Source organism: Erpetoichthys calabaricus, chromosome 1 (genome assembly GCF_900747795.2).
Source record: "Erpetoichthys calabaricus chromosome 1, fErpCal1.3, whole genome shotgun sequence".
Taxonomy (NCBI): domain Eukaryota; kingdom Metazoa; phylum Chordata; class Cladistia; order Polypteriformes; family Polypteridae; genus Erpetoichthys; species Erpetoichthys calabaricus.
The window spans coordinates 292,427,452-292,445,229 of record NC_041394.2 but is presented as its reverse complement, the minus strand read 5'-3'; the positions used below and the strand labels follow the sequence as shown (position 1 = coordinate 292,445,229).

Here is a 17,778-nt window from a genome sequence, read left to right as displayed (position 1 = left end):
CAAAATGTAAATTTCAACTTTATAAAGACTTATTTGCAATATTTTATCACACTTGTAATAAACTCCTTTAGCAAAACACAACTATAAAGTGTATATAATCTCATCTAGAAGAAAGGCTTATCCAACAGATTTTTGCAGTATCTCATTAGGAACCATGGCAAGCAATATAAGTATAATGACAAAGGAAACGACCATGAAATTAAAAAATGTATAAAAAACAGGAAAACCTTTCAAAAGAAATCTCAGGAATTATGGGGGAACTAATGGTGTCACAGAGTTAAATGGCTTTAAATGCCAGGTCTAAAATCAGAGGGTACAAAAGGCATTAAAAGCAAAACAACAAACTAGAAACTGATTTTATCTATAGCAATGCTGCCTGTACAGTTCCACCAATACAAACAAAAACAGAATGGAAAGCAAAATCCTGCAATTTAATGACACACCCACTTGTACATAAATAGAACAAACAATGTTACGTAAAAATGTTTTACAAAGAAAAATGCTACACATTTTATATGTAGCCTACTGTATATATGGTATAAAAAGTTCATTTAATGAAAAATTAAAAACTCAGTTATTTGCGGTCTATTCATTTTAAATAATCAGAACAGCACAAATAAAATAATTATGTTAATAAACCTGGATTTCAATAAAAATGCATAAGGATTTTTTTGCTTTACATCTAGTTAGTTTGATGATAAGTATAAAAACATCTACACACCTCAACTGTGAAATGTGACAGAGCTAAAGCCACAAGCTGACTACTTGGGCAGAAGTCACAAAACTGAATTGTACTATGATGGCTTGTTTTAATATTCGATAACAAGTATGAAGTTTCAACATCAAAAACCTGAAAGAGAAAAGAGAAATGTACATTAACATTATGATGAAATCTATGATACATAAATAGACTAAGTTGTTATTGACAACAACCGACTCTTGGCCACCATGCGCTATATCACTACTGCAGGCAAAAATGCTCTTTTTGATACTTTTTGCACTGGCAGAAATTCTAGAAAAAAATAAAAGACAAAAAATGTATTTTACAATTTTTCTTCTCTTTAAAAATATGTGTACAAAATAACTTAATTTCTCTGGAACTAAAACACATTTTTTTCCAGTAGTGTTCTCAGGCCTCATTCATAATGGCATGTGTAGAATTCACACTAAAACATGGCGTATGGACAAAGTGGAAATTTGCGTATGCACAAAAAATCCAGATGTATAAATCTGTGTGTATGCCAACTTCCACGTTCTTCCATCACATAAATCCCGGTCAGCGTGCATAGTAATGCACGTGCACACGCCTGACGTACAACCCCATCTCCTCTCAGAATTATGCCTCTTTGAATATGCAAATCAATATAAATAGCTCTTAATTTCAGCGTTCTGTGAAATGACAATGGCAAAAGCACAGGGGAAAATAGAAGAATTTTAGTGAATACCAAGAGGAGGCAATGAAAAATGCACTATTCGTTGGTTTAAACAGTGGTATAAACAACAAAACGAAGTTGATTGAGAGACATAAAGTGTCAGAGAAACTTGAAAGTTCAAGTTCAAAGTTGCACAGTGCCCAAAATAAAAAAGAAGTTGTCAGATATCAAAGTCGCTGTGAAAAGGCGAGTCGTAGCCCACCATCTGAGTGTCATATGGAAGCCTATTAGTGTACAGAGAAAAGAAAAAAAACTGGGACATAGTGGGGAAAAAAAAGCTCAAAATGTCAACTTTGGTGTTGATATTTTCACTTTAATCACGTAGTTTATTTTGTCATTAAAGTAAAACATCATAAACTTCATCTTAAAATCATTTAATTTACTAGTTTCTCAAATATCATCATAACTAAAGTAGGACATTAAATGATTCGTATTCTATGTGTTCCTCTATGTGATCTATGTGTGTGAATCACTACATGCTTCTTAAACAGGCTTTCTCTTCCTCCGACAGGACACAGAATCCATTACATTCGTGATATTACAGCTCTCTGAACAATTTAAGTATTAAGATGTATACTTGATATCATTTTCATGATGATAGTTATTAAAGCATGTATTAAACATGGGAACATGGTGGCGCAGTGATAGTGATGAGCTGGTGCCCCATCCAGAGATTGTTCCAGCCTCCTGCAAGATGCTTGCTGTATTGTGCGCAAACTTCAATGAAATAATTTATTGCAGCAGTGCGGTCTCTTTCAAATATACTAACCCCCAATTCCTGTCCCTACTTTTCTTTCTCCAAGTAACTAAATCGCCACACAATCAGCTCTGTAATAGATGTAAAGCCATCTGTAAGCTGAGAATGCCAATTCTTCAAAACTTTTAAGGAACATTGAAATATCTTCATAGTACATATTTAAATATTCTATCCATCTATCCATCTCGGGTTGTGCCAATCCCAGTAAGCATACAGCGCGAGGCAGGAACAATCCCTGAACTAGCTACCTAGAGTAACAATGCTAAAGCAGCTACTGTATTTGGAATAGTCTGGCCATTCCGTGAACTATTATATTGTTACAGGTTAATTACAATCAGATGCCTTAAACTAATAAATGATATGCGGTTAATTTCAGTGTATTTGATAAAGCCACGTCAGGGATATGGATGTAAAAAAGAAAGGGAAACCATACTGGAACAATAGCACTGCTTTGACGCTGGGTGCCACCAGTTTGCAAAACCGAGCAATGAACTTGTGTAAGCCAGGGATTGAGCTGTTGTGAAAATGTGTGTGGCTTTACACCAAGTTTAGTTTTTATACATCGACGATGTGAGCATGGAAACAGGCGTACACAACATTTTTGTGCATATGCACCATTTATACATGAGGCCCCTGGTGCCAAGATAACTAGATAGCTATATGTAAAAACCCAATAATTTTTCTTTCTAAAAGAGGGAGTAGGTAGGTGGGTAAGTAGTAAGCACAATAAAAGAGTATTAGAAAACCACTTCTTACAGATTATAAACTGAAGAGTATTTTTACAGCGACGGCACGGACAAATCCACACACAACACAATTAAATAAATATGATGAGCTGTGTAATACAGAAATTGTCACACCATCGTGGAAAGAGGAGAGAATTTTAACTCGGTTTTGCCTTTGGCAATGCCAGTAATTAATTAAATAATTTGGTAAGGCTACTACTTTACTTCCCTTGCATTTCTCTGTAGGACGGTGTCACCAGCTGTTAGACTTACAGTATATCAAAGTAACAAGCACAATCGCATTAAGAAACAGAATAATACAATTTACTGATAAACACAAGGATTATAGAAACATAACTGCATATACAGTATATCGCCATAGAAGAGAAGGACGCAAGACAGACAAGATAGACAAACATATAACACAGAAGAGGCTGGCTATTTACAGTTCTAATTTATCTTGAAACAGATAAACAGTTTTACAATACCAAGTATTTAAGGATGATGTCCAGTGTTGTTTGTTGTTGTTGTTGTCGGTCCAGGTTCTAGTGGAGGATTCTTTTTTAATTGGAGTGCACTCTTTCTATTTTCTATGTGGTGTGCCGTGATACTGACTTTCTCAGTTTTCTGTTAGGCTCCTTGCTGTGGCCTTTATAACTTCACAGTGAAAATCACTACTTTTTCTGTCACAAGAGATTAGGGTCTCAATTCCCTTCTTGAAGTAATGTCTGACACTCTCTGTTCTCAGACTGGGCTTAGTCACTGGCCAAGAGCTTGGCTTGGCAGAGTGAATCTGAGATTTCAGGTCCCCAAGGAGAAGACAATTGTCAGATTTCAGCTTCCCAGAAAGAAAGCAGCTCTTCAGCTTTTAGGTTTCAGAGAGTGTGATTTCAGAGAGCAAGGGAGAGACAGATGAATGCACCTAGTTTTGAAGAAAGGTACTGTGTATTATATGGCCATTAGATCATGGGCCAGTTACAGAAATAGTGTCTACTCATGAGAGAGACATTTTGTTCATCACATCCAAGCACATTTAGTCTGTGGTCGCAAGCCTAAGGTAAATGTCCATTGGGTGCATTTTTGTCTAAGGGAGCTTCTGCAAAGCTTTCAGTAAAACTCTTATTCATACCTTTGTTATCAGATGAAGTGCAGAGCTAACTAAATTTTAGTACAATCTGCAGTTTAGCCATTTTTTCTGGAATTTAGGTTGGATGAAGGTGCACGACTTTTGAGCCACTAAAAGCCTAGCAGAATGGGAAATGCCCACTTTGTCATACACTCAGACTCTATACACTCTATACAATAAATCAATAACTAAATAAATAAATATCACACATTTATCTGTTTTCCAAGTTACTTTAACCTATTACATGTTCTTCCCTGCTCATAAATTAATTTTAATTTGTATTTGAAAACAGAGAATATGATACTACATGCCATTGCATTATAGGAATGAAAAACAGCTGTGCAGCAGAAAAAAAAATGGTTTGAAGTGTTTATAACTAATAACAAAAGCATAAAGAGTTTGACAGACCACATTAATTGTCTCAGAAAGGAAACATTATAACATTTTATAATATACTTTCTAAAGGAATTCAGTTTTATATAAAAACCTACACAAATACATGTTGCTTTATGTTTACACAAGCATTCATTGCCAAATTACGTTTAAAAGGTTTGTTTCAAATCAATAAATTCTTACATAGTGCAATTTCATTTGCTAAAACATAACATGCAACAAAAAAACCATGCAATATTTAAATAGAAATATACCAAAATATACATAATGTCCAGAAAAAAATAATATTTAAATATTTTTTTATTTCTATTTTTATTTTATACAACATATCTAAATACATTTTTAACAGAATTACACTGAGAGTGCAAATATAGTAGGCTATTAGCACAGTCTATGAATCAAGTGAGTCTTTCAAGTGAGTCTTACAGATAATAAACAGATGAACAGATTGATTAATAAATCTGAAATTTTAATGAAGCATTTGATAGCAGTGGAATGAAAAACAACCAAAAAAGCAAGCCAAGAAAATAACTAAAATTCTATACCCTATAATCAGAGTATGTACTAAGCAGGTTTTCCATTTTTTTTAAAAGACTAATATCTAAAACAAAGAAGCAAAATCCACTTACAAAAATTTGATTTCTGACTGCTGTCATTATGCGAGTACCATCTGATGACCAAGCACTGCATTTTACTATGATATTGTTGTCACCTTCATTAATTGGAAAATATTCTTTTATGTCAATAGTTTTCCATTCATTAGCTGCAGAGACTTGCCAGAGCTACATGAAAATGGCATAAAATATTGATTAACTCATATACATTATCTTTAATGAGATATTGTATTTATTAAAATAAAGGATCACACAATTAAATTTCACAAACTCTACTGTAATGAGAACACAAACATAAAATATTTTTGACATTGGTAGTGGCTATTTATAACAAAGTTGAGTAGCAACATGTTGATACAACTATAAAGGTAACAAAGACTTTGATTCACATTTGAAAGTTAAATAACCACCTTCATTATTGTATGCCCAAACACACATGCCTCTCCATTTAATGACAATCTTCGCATTGTATTCTTGATTATCTTCCTATGTGTTCTGTTCACACATGTAATTACAGCACTTTTATCTTGTTAAAAGCACCATTTCAAATTGTGATTCAAACCCAAAATTCATTACTTGTGAAATGTTCTACCTGTCCTTTGAAGGACAGGCTAGCATTATCCATTTTGCCAGGCTGGAACCCAAGAGTTGGCTTAGTAAGGCACCGAGAGACTCTTCTTAAAATAAACCTCTTTTTCAAGAAGTCTGATAAGATGACCAATACCAGAATTTGTAAAATTACAGGGACTATAAATGAAGGATAAGTAACAATGACATAAAGACCTTTGCACCAGTGGTCAACCAAGAGCATGGGCTTATGTGCACCCAAGAGACCAATGTGAAGACCTCTATTACTTCCTTTAAACACTCCTGTAAGACCCTAATTTAATTACTTCCTTCAATCAGCTCACTGCACAGACCCCAGTGTTTAGGGTATGGCCATAACAATTAAAGCAATCTCTTCTACTCCCAAGAGGGTAACCAGGGCTGGAAAAAAAAATGGAATACAGTCCATTACAGGAGCTGGACTGGGGTGTCATTACTCTAAACCTTGCTAATACAGCAAGCGCCTGAGCAGACCATATATACAAAAGCTAGCAATGGTGGTTGAATGATCACCATTCGACCCATCAGGCGTAACTTTGCTAGAAATCAAGGGCACTGTGTGTCTAAAACCTTGAAGAGAAACTGCAGTACCGTCTACAAGTGAAGAAGGGCACAAGCTCCTAAAGAAAGAAAGAAAGCACGCTGAAGATTCTTTCACATGTCTGGAGAATGCCGACCAGTAAAGGAACAAAGCATTACTCACCTCAAATAATAAGTACTGCTTTGTTTTCGAGAAACATTAAATTGTAATTTAACAGTCTGGACAAAGCTGGCTGATGTGTTATGGTACAGGTGTCACTGTAACTGAAATGTAATAACCTTGTGGAGGTTAAGTTCTTGCTGTTGTGAGTTTCTCATCCTAAATCCAGTCTAAAGGTGCAGAGTATAGCATCTCATACAAATGTACTCACACACAGAAAGATATATAAAGAGAGAGAGAACTCTGAGCGGGATGGGTGGTAATCCAGCGCTAAGAATAGTTGTGAGTAAGTGAATGCTACAGGTGCAAACACAAGGACCTTAATAACTAGCTAAAGAACTTATCCATCTTGAACACGCAAATTGAAAGATCAGAATCCATAAGTTATGTGCCTTTTTCTCTAAGAGAGTAATAAAAGACCTTTCTAAGCCAAGAGATTGAATTCATAAGTTCATAAGTTTCAAACAAAGAGGCTATTTGGCTTGTCTATATCATTAATGAAATGAGCTGCTGTATTTGTTAATATTAACATAAAATGTGTTTAGGATTTCAGTACTTGAAGTGCATCTCTCAATTAATACGATATGTACAATACAGCAAAACAATATTGTTACAATGCTGAATGCGAATCTGCAAATACTAAATTTGTGTTATTTGATTGGTTTTGTGAGCAAACTAATGTTTATAAGCATAACCCCATAAATGTGAAGAACGCAGTAAAAGCACTTATGTCATATATTAGAATGGTACATTAGTGAATGTAACGCATTTTCTCAATTACGATTGATTGACTACAGGTAGCTTTTGTAACTTTGGATTTGCTTTTTTTTAACAAGCTAATGATGTCAATATAAATCTTACAATAGTAAATGCTACAAACCTAATAGAGTGATTCTTTGACAAACCAGATTTTAAAAGTACTTTGTTTCAAAAACAGCCTTTAAGGGTTTGTTTAAATAAATGTATCCTAAATTATGTTGGAATTCACTAATTCAACAGTACAGGAATAATAATGTTTTGAGTTTTATTTTTAGTATTATTTTAAGCAGCATTTTTCAGTTTCTGGAGTAAAAATATCAGCAAAACAATTTAAAATGTGCACAAGGTCAAATAAATCAGATAATCCATGATGATCTCATTCTTTATAAACCGTATGCTGAAAGTAAATGTGTGCTGCTTGGTCCTGCCATTTTTGGTAAAATTCTTATAGCAGCATATCTAAGGTATGTCTAAGGCCAGAAAACAGACCAGAGCTGCCATTATCTGACCAAGAACTTTTGGAGTAATTCCTGTCTTCTCCTATTCTTCATTTTATGTTCAATAATCACTATGTGTGGTTTAGTATAATAGTTTACAGGTTCAGTATTATTCTGTACATAGTCATATGTTAAACAAGATATCCATCTGATTTTGACTGTTTGACCAATTTACTTTTATTTTTAGTCGACTAAAACTGATTTACTTTTTCTTGACTAAAATTAATTTATTTTTTGTCGACTAAAACTTACAATAATTAAATTACTAAAACTAAAGCACAATTTAGTCAGAAGACTAAGACTAAAACTAAATCAAAATGTATTGTCAAAATAAACACTGAGGCATGGCTACTTCAAGAAGCTGCCAAGCACAGCACAAAATGCATTTGAAAGATCCTGATCCTGCAGACAGTCCTCACAGGAAGATGGTAGGAGAAGTAGCTATTTGTATCGTGAAGAGGGGCTAACATGGGAAGTGATGGTGTCTTCAAAGGGGAGCACTTTCAAACACTCCTCTATATGGCAGACTACTTAGCTAATGAGAGATGCTAGGACAGTGAGGATTGCATTTGGTATGTCACTCTCTTTTGTTGGGCTGAACTGGGAAAAAGGGGATCCAGGAGGCTAAGTTTGAGGGTTATCCCTATGAAAGTTTAAGTTATCCAGGGGGAGGTAAATAGCTTCTGGAAGAAATGGAATTAATTGGTTGGTCCAAACCTGTTTGTAAGAAACAAGTGGAATACAAGTGAGACAGAATTAGCTGTGGGTGATACGGTCTGGCTGGCTGATCACAATCTTTTCATAGGTGAGTTTAAGTTAGCTAGAGTGATTAGAGTAAATGCTGTTGTGAAAGGCATTGTGAGAGATATCAGTGTCAAAGTATTCCCAAGTATGCAGTTGTAATTACAAAACCGGTTCAAAAAATTAACATCACAGAGGCTAAAAGCAAAGATCCCTGCTGCAGTTCTTCACTAGATGTCTAGATGTTTTGTTCCCCAGTGAAAAACAGAAGAGTGATGAAGGAGTGGTGTGACCTCCTTGAGTTTGCAACCAGGAGTTCAAGTGGGAAGCATCAAGCACAGCTTAAGTTATTCATATTTAATTTCATATGTTTGAAAACATAAGGGAAAAAGAGGCAAGGGAGCTAGTGGATGTTTAGCTCAGTAAAGACTAAGCATGAAGAATTAAAGGTGAAAAAGTCAGTAACTGCTTGTGGAGTTTGGAAATAATGCACCAAGATATGTGGAAGAGACACTCAGTTGTTGAGAGAAGGCATGGAGAGGACATTCATGAAAGAAACAATGTGCCAAGGGGGAATTGTGAAGCTCAATGCATTGGTTCAGTGGTTCCCAAACTGGGACCCACTGTGGCTGGCTGGACTCCCCTCATCATTACCCTTACCTCAATCTTGGCGCCTTATGTTATATAGTAAATGTGATTAGATATAATTTTAAAATCTCATTTAATAAAATAAATAAAAAAGTTAACATGCGATGGATGCAGACTTCATAGCAAGTTTTTAAAAATTGTGGGAGCAACTCAGCTCTAGTGTTGCTACTGGATGCAAAGCACAGAATAATGTGGACCTGCAGTTTAAACAAAAAGAACAAAAAAAAACTGAAGACTTGGGTTTGCTTCTTTTTCATCTTATTAACACCTGTGAGTAAATAGAAATGGGGCTGCAACTTGAACAGTGATGAACTGGACATGCATTCCTAATATAGGCTGTACAAATGATACCATAAAAATGAGTATTAAAGTAATTTTAAATGTTAAAATCTATACTTATCATTACTTAGAAAACCCTAGCAGCTGTTTAAATATATTGGAGGCAGTGTGATCAAAATAATGCTATTGTTCTGAGCTTGCTCCTTTCAGCTACATTTGTTTAGATCTGGAGTTAAGTGTGGTGCACCATATAATGCTTAATTATTTGTTCAACGGCCATTGTTAAAGCAAAATCACATACTGGCTTCTCTGATCTTCCAGATTGAAACATTTTTGTTTGCCTAGATAACAGATAAGAATGAAAACAAAATAGTCTCTTATTTCTTGGATGTATGCTGCATCTTAACCATAGTCCATTTTATTATCAAACTAGCAAAATACCCGTGCTTCGCAGCGGCGAAGTACTGCCTTAAAATTGTTATTAAGAAGAAAAGTAAACATTTTTAAACTGAGGGAAAATATACAAATAATTATTTATTAAGGATCTCTTTGTATACCACGTTGTCAGTTCAGCCCTCCGGTTGTAATATGACCAAGCTGTGCGCTGAGCTTACTCTTGAGCATGCAACGTATAGTTGGCCATGTGAAAAGCAATCTTGCCTCAAATCAATGCCAACCTTTTGTAGGGTCTGTCCCTGAGACTTATTAATTGTCATTGTGAAGCACAGCCTTACTGGAAATTGGAGGTGTTTAAATTGAATTTGGAGATCAGAGGGTATAACGGGGATGCGAGGAATAAAAACTCTCTCCCCTGAGCCACTGCCATTAAAAATAGTTGCCTTAATTAGGTTCTTTTGCAGACACGTGACCTGAAGTCTCGAGCCGTTACAAAGTTTCGGTGGCTGTACGCAAATCCACAATCGGCTTTTTTGAGCCAAACCTGTTGTTTTCGTATGAGCCGCTTTTTATTATTGGGATCGTACCTAGAAACAGAAGCTCTATTAACTTGCGGATTTTTCTGCAAGTATTTGGCGGCAGCGTCACGAAGTTGTTTCCGTCAAGCTGCATCAGAAAATTTACCACTACGATTGCTGCTGTCATAATCGGTTTGAGTTTCATGGTTTGTTTCAATTATGTTGGTATTTGCAGGACTTGTTGTGTTGAAGTGACATTCGTCATCTGTCAAGCGTTGTAAGCATACAACCGGTTTCATCGATAAGTTTGCATCCAGCTTTTGAGAGTTGAAACATTCATAAACATCAAAGTGTCCACTACTCAAATTGTCACCTGTGAATGTAAGATGTTTAAGAGGCATTACACATTTGGAGAACCGCCAAAATAGGCAGGCAGCCAACTACGTGGGAGGCCGGGGGACACAGACGCAACCCCGCCTCACACAGCGACCGAGCTGCAGGCTATGGACGTATATATGTACGTAAGTAGGATTCAGTTATGACCGTTACGCGGAGAACTTCGAAATGAAACCTGCTTAACTTTTGTAAGTAAGCTGTAAGGAATGAGCCTGCCAAATTTCAGCCTTCTACCTACACGGGATTGTAGAGAATTAGTGATGAGTGAGTCAGTGAGTGAGGGCTTTGCCTTTTATTAGTATAGACTAGCAAAATACCCGCGCTTCGCAGCAGAGAAGTAGTGTGTTAAAGAGGTTATGTAAACATATATATACATATACATATATACAGTGGGTACGGAAAGTATTCAGACCCCCTTCAATTTTTCACTCTTTGTCATATTGCAGCCATTTGCTAAAATCATTTAAATGAATTTTTTCCCTCATTAATGTACACACAGTACCCCATATTGACAGACAAAAAAAAGAATTTTTGAAATTGTTGCATATTTATTAAAAAAGAAAAACTGAAATATCACATGGTCCTAAGTATTCAGACCCTTTGCTCAGTATTTAGTAGAAGCACCCTTTTGAGCTAATACAGCCATGAGTCTTCTTGGGAAAGATGCAACAAGTTTTTCACACCTGGATTTGGGGATCCTCTGCCATTCCTCCTTGAATTAAGGCCAAAAAGTTCTATCTTGGTCTCATCAGACCAGAGAATCTTATTTCTCACCATCTCAGAGTCCTTCAGGTGTCTTTTAGCAAACTCCATGCGGGAGTTGGCCTTAAGTCTAAGCGGTATGTGTGGAGACAACCAGGCACTGCTCATCACTTGTCCAATACAGTCCCCACAGTGAAGCATGGCGGTGGCAGCATCATGCTGTGGGGGTGTTTTTCAGCTGCAGGGACAGGACGACTGGTTGCAATCGAGGGAAAGATGAATGCGGCCAAGTACAGGGATGTCCTGGACAAAAACCTTCTCCAGAGTGCTAAGGACCTCAGGCTGGGCCGAAGGTTTACCTTCCAACAAGACAATGACCCTAAGCACACAGCTAAAATAACGAAGGAGTGGCTTCACAACAACTCTGTGACTGTTCTTGAATGGCCCAGCCAGAGCCCTGACTTAAACCCAATTGAGCATCTCTGGAGAGACCTAAAAATGGCTGTCCACCAACGTTTTACCATCCAACCTGACAGAACTGGAGAGGATCTGCAAGGAGGAATGGCAGAGGATCCCCAAATCCAGGTGTGAAAAACTTGTTGCATCTTTCCCAAGAAGACTCATGGCTGTATTAGCTCAAAAGGGTGCTTCTACTAAATACTGAGCAAAGGGTCTGAATACTTAGGACCATGTGATATTTCAGTTTTTCTTTTTTAATAAATCTGCAACAATTTCAAAAATTCTTTTTTTTGTCTGTCAATATGGGGTACTGTGTGTACATTAATGAGGGAAAAAATTCATTTAAATGATTTTAGCAAATGGCTGCAATATGACAAAGAGTGAAAAATTGAAGAGGGTCTGAATACTTTCCGTACCCACTGTACATATATATACATATCTACATATACACATATCTACATATACATATATATACACACACACATATATCTATAATAATAAAAGGCAAAGCCCTCACTGACTGACTGACTGACTCACTCATCACTAATTCTCCAACTTCCCGTGTAGGTGGAAGGCTGAAATTTGGCAGGCTCATTCCTTACAGCTTACTTACAAAAGTTAGGCAGGTTTCATTTCGAAATTCAAAGCGTAATGGTCATAACTGGAACATATTTTTTGTCCATACACTGTAATGGAGGAGGCGGAGTCACGTATCGCGTCATCACGCCTCCTACGTAATCACGTGAACTAAAAACAAGGAAGACATTTACAGCACGAGTCACACGCGGGAACGAAGGTAAATGACGTTAATTTTTGACTGTCTTTTAATACTGTGTAAGCATACATATTAACACATGTGCAATTAAACGTGTGCATTTACGGGGTGATTTCTCAGGCTTAAAAGCTCACCTTTTATCAAACGCGGGAAGAAAGGTAACTGACGTTGTTCACCGTCTTTTAATACTGTGTAACCATACATATTAACACATGTCCAATTAAATGTGTGCATTTACGGGGTGATTTCTCAGGCTTAAAAGCTCACCTTTTACTAAAAAGGTAAATGCAAAACTATTTTCAATCAGTTTATTGAAACGCTCCCGTTAAGGATTGCAATAACATATTCGCGAGATAAAAGAACGAAGTAGGGGGAAATGGAGGAACAGCCGCAAACAGCGAAGAGCAAAAAATTAATTAAACAATTGAGAACGGAGCGAGTTAAGCATACAAGCATGTTCATAAGGGAAACAAAGCACGGTGTAAAACGTAAGTTTCAATTAAGTTTATAGAAACGCTCCTGCTGCGGATTGCAATAACATATTCGCGAGATAAAAGTTTAATGAGAAGACATGAGGTATAAACGAACCACACGCCGTGGCGCAACGTTAGGGGCAACAGTTTCAACCATTCTATGATCTGCTTCTCGCAACTGAAAGACGGCACATGGCGGATGTTAGCCGACTTGCTGACCGCAACGTTAGGGGCTTCAACTATGGCGCTGACGCCACATCTCAGTGCCAACACTTTGCAGACTGTACTTAAAAGACACGCCCTCCTCACTGGACAGTTAAAAACACCAATCAAACTAACGATGACATCAAGTATTACCCAATCCAAAGTAGGAAATGAGGCATCTTCATAAAATGCGTGTGGGATGATTTGCATGAGACGCTGCTTTAAAAAAAAAATGATAAAAAAAATACGGGATAAATCCCGTCCAGTATTGATTCAAAACGGGACGCGCAATTTCATTCTCAAACGCGCCACGATTCCGTATTTTAAAGGACGGGTGGCAACCCTACAGTGCCAGGTAACCACCCATACAATCAGATTGTGATTCAGACTAGGAATGCAATGAATGTAATTACCCCGATCTACATACAAGGCGAAAGTCTTGCAACATTCAAAGATGATGGTTTGGGATAATTAGTACTTATTAAGTACACCATGGCACATAAAACAGCTTATGAAGCCTTGAACCGAAAAAAGCAAGATCTCAGAGATCGTAAAAAAAAAAAAGGAGGTAATGTCGTTTTACTCGCTGTACATTTTAGTCAAACATTACCAGTTATTCCACGAGGGAGACCAGCAGATGAACTCAACGCGTGTTTAAAATCCATGCTTCTCCCACGCTCGGTTATATGTCGCGTGTTCTCGGGTAGGTACACCAAAAAATGTATACATTTAAGCATGTAATCGGCAAACAAAAAATGAGGTATACCCGAAGGCACTGCAGTAGTACTCAATTTAACTTTACTTCTTAAATGTTAATGTTTTACTGTTTAATAATTTATACGCTTCTTATATATTGTTCAAATTCTTTTATCAAAATACCAGTGACAGCGCAATGCACGATAACATGGAGTGAATACACCATACGCATCTGCCCACGGCCGCCCTGGTGTGCGCAGATAGGAGTTGATTCTAAAATAAAATAAACATAAAAACAGTAATACAATCATCACCCATAAAGCGGATAGCAGACGTGACGTATTATATGTGTACCAGATTTCAAGTCAATAGGTGAAACAGTTTGCAAGCTACAGGTGATTTAAAATCCTGGACAGACCAACGAAAAGCCACGGTAGCAAATTATAGAAGAAGATTTTACTGTTTAATAATTTATATTTATATGAAATCTGCTTCTTATATATTACTTCATATTCTCATATGATAATGTTAATGTTGTTTATATTGATTTCTATGTTATTGTAAGTGCATCTATGTGTGTATATGTATGTATGTATATATATATATATATATATATATATATATATATATATATATATATATATATAAAAAATATATGTGTATATGTATATATAATATATCTGTATATGTGTGTATATGTGTGTGTATATGTGTATATGTATATATATATATGCCAGCAACACTCATAACAATGACAACACAATTACATTGACAATCATGTTACGTTATTTTTAAAATGTTTCCTTTACTTTTTCATAACCTCTTTAACACACTACTTCTCCGCTGCGAAGCGCGGGTATTTTGCTAGTATATATATATATATATATATACATATCTACATATATATACACATATATATACATATATACATATATATATACACATATATATACATATATACATATCTACATATATATACACATATATATACATATCTACATATCTCTATATCTAATCTTCATTTGGATCTTGATCTTTGTTTGTCCAGGAATGAATTAGAAGAAGAAGCACTAGATGGCAGTAGAGAGACAGCTAAAACATAGGCATTGCATTAAGAATCTCCTCCAGGCTTATACTACTGAAGACTGTAGTACTCCAGTCACACCTCAAAACACAGACATTCAAACTAAACAAATTGTTGTGCTAAACTAATCTTTATATATAATCTTTATTTGGATCTTGATCTTTGTTTGTCCGCGAATTCCACGCATGCGTAGACCACCTTCCAGTTTAGTATGTTGTTGTTACTCACGGATGTCAACAATGTGCCGGAATATCGAAAGGGGTGGTGGACAGTGTTACGCTGGTTAGCTCCTGAGGCCTGGTTAGAGAATGAGATTGCCGAAGATAAAAGGTACGTGCCTACGTAACATATGTATGAAAGAAAGACAGTGGGTAAAATGAATGACAACGTAACAGCACGTTCCGGAAATTATTATTGTTACGTTGTAGCCGGCGAGTGCTGCGCGTCTCACAGTTGTACCGTGGCTTGCTGACATATCAGTGAAGTGATCCCTATTTATGCTTTAAAGAGCCTGGATACCTATGTGTCCCCCTTTTATAACCATTGCTCCGTTGCCTTACTCTTTGGATTGCCACAAAGCAACCTGCAAGATTGGAGAAAGGTTGAGAAGAGATCGTGAGAGGAAACGACAGTGTCGTGAAAACGAGACGGACTGTGAACGGAGAGAAGCAGAAATGCTCCTACACCACCACATAATTACTATTCGGACAGTGATTCCGAGTAGGCCGTTCTTATCAAATCAATGTCCAAGGGTTTTGTTTAGTAATTTTGTTTCCCTTATAAAAAATCATAATGCTGTGCGATGAAGGGCCCAGTTCACGACTGGCAGCCGTGTTTAAACAGGGAGCCCTTCACAGACAACTTTAACACGTGCAATGTAGTTGGGCGCACATGGCTAGTATTATATATATATATATATATATATATATATATATATATATATATAAATAGACATACATATATACATTCATACATTCACATATATATAAATAGACATACATATATACATTCATACATTCACATATATATATATATATATATATATATATATATATATATATATATATATATATATATATATATATATATATATATATATATATATGCAAATCCCCACGCTTCACAGCGGCGAAGTACTGCTTTTAAATTTTTATTAAGAAGAAAAGAAAACCTTTTTAAATTGAGGGAAAAATATACCAATAAAAATTTGTTAAGGATCTGTTTTTTGTAGAAGCTGCCTTTACACAGCCTCTCCGCTGTTTTATAAACGAACGCCATATAAGGCCGTCCTTTCTCCTTGCTTAGCAGTTCTGTATTCTTTTATTGTTCGTTTATTACGATTGTTACAGTTATTGTGTAGCTATTTGAGACTCACTGTTCTGTTCAGGTACCCATTTCCTTTATGTAGTCCGCGGATTCTCCAGTATTTTTTGTTCGTTTATTACGATTATAGTTATTTATTGATTCCCTTCTTTAGCTCACTGCCTGCTCATATAAGGCGCTCTGCTGTTTTTTTGTGAAGCAGCCTTAACACAGCTTTTCTGCTGTTTTATAAACGAACGCCATATAAGGTCTTCCTTTTTCGTTGCTTCGCCAAGGAAGCAGCCTTTTTATTTAATCCACGGGTTCTCCGCTGTTTTTTTGTTCATTTATTACAATTGTTATAGTTCTGTTTGTATACCACGTTGTCAGTTCAGCACTCCGGTTGTAATATGACCAAGCCGTGCAAGCTTACTGTTGAGAATGCAATGTATAGTTGTACAGGAGAAAATCAATCTTGCCTCAAAGTTCAGTCAGTTCACGTGAGCCTCTCTCTTGTGTGATGTTGCTATGTCCACGGCTTTATTTAATGTTAGCTAAGACCCGGCACTTAAAAGATTCTCGCTACAGCAATTTTAACTCCGTTACAAAGTGATCCAAAGTCTCGTTTATACCTCGTGTCTTCTCATTAAACTTGTATGTCGCGAATATGGTATTGCAAACGGTAGCGGGAGTGTCTCTATAAACTTAATTTAAACTTACGGTTTACACCGTGCTTTGTTTCCGCAGTAGCTGCACTTATGAATATGCTTGTATGCGTCACTCGCTCGCTTCGTATTGTTTCGCTGCCTTCTCAATTGTGTAATGAATGTTTTCTTCAGTGCTCTTTGGGGCTCTTCCTTGTTTTGTACGTACTTTGTTCACAGTCAGTTCACGTGATTACGTGGGTGGCGTGATGACGCGATACGCAAGTCCGCCTCCCACGGCCATCGAGGTGCACTCTATTACAGTATATGGACAAAAAAGAGGTTCCAGTTATGACCATTACACGTAGAATTTCAAAATGAAACCTGCCTAACTTTTGTAAGTAAGCTGTAAGGAATGAGCCTGCCAAATTTCAGCCTTCCACCTACATGGGAAGTTGGAGAATTAGTGATGAGTGAGTTAGTCAGTCAGTGAATGAGTGAGTGAGTGAGTCAGTGAGGGCTTTGCCTTTTATTAGTATAGATGTGTGAACATTGGCTGGGAAAACAGAATTAAGTGGTTGTTAGCCTGGCTAGTTTGCCACATTCCTGCCTCCTCTCACTCTTTCCTGGATTGTGCTTGGGGCCAATTTTGCAGAATATCAGTTCAATCAACATCTTGAGAAAGAAATTCTCACTTCTTGAGTGAATATGAAACTGAGGATGATGATTACAGGTGATAATATGACCTTCATATAATATCACATTTTCATTAAAGACCTGAACACATTTAGTGTCAAAAATTTCCAGTAATAGAACAGAAAGTGACAAATTTACTGCAGCCAAAACTTTTC

The 17,778-nt window shown here is 36.5% G+C and overlaps 1 protein-coding gene across 4 annotated transcripts in view; it reads right to left on the bottom strand.

Moving 5' to 3' along the window:
- The window catches only part of apaf1 (apoptotic peptidase activating factor 1), a 202,141-nt gene that overhangs the window by 109,956 nt on the left and 74,407 nt on the right, over positions 1-17,778 (bottom strand). For all 4 annotated transcript variants that reach the window (XM_028816766.2, XM_028816775.2, XM_051924617.1 and 1 more), the window contains exons 17-18: positions 5,064-5,216; positions 722-850 (exon numbers count right to left, since the gene is read on the bottom strand). In XM_028816766.2, the coding sequence (XP_028672599.2) occupies positions 722-850; positions 5,064-5,216 (282 nt within the window). The remainder of the gene's footprint in view (positions 1-721; positions 851-5,063; positions 5,217-17,778) is intronic.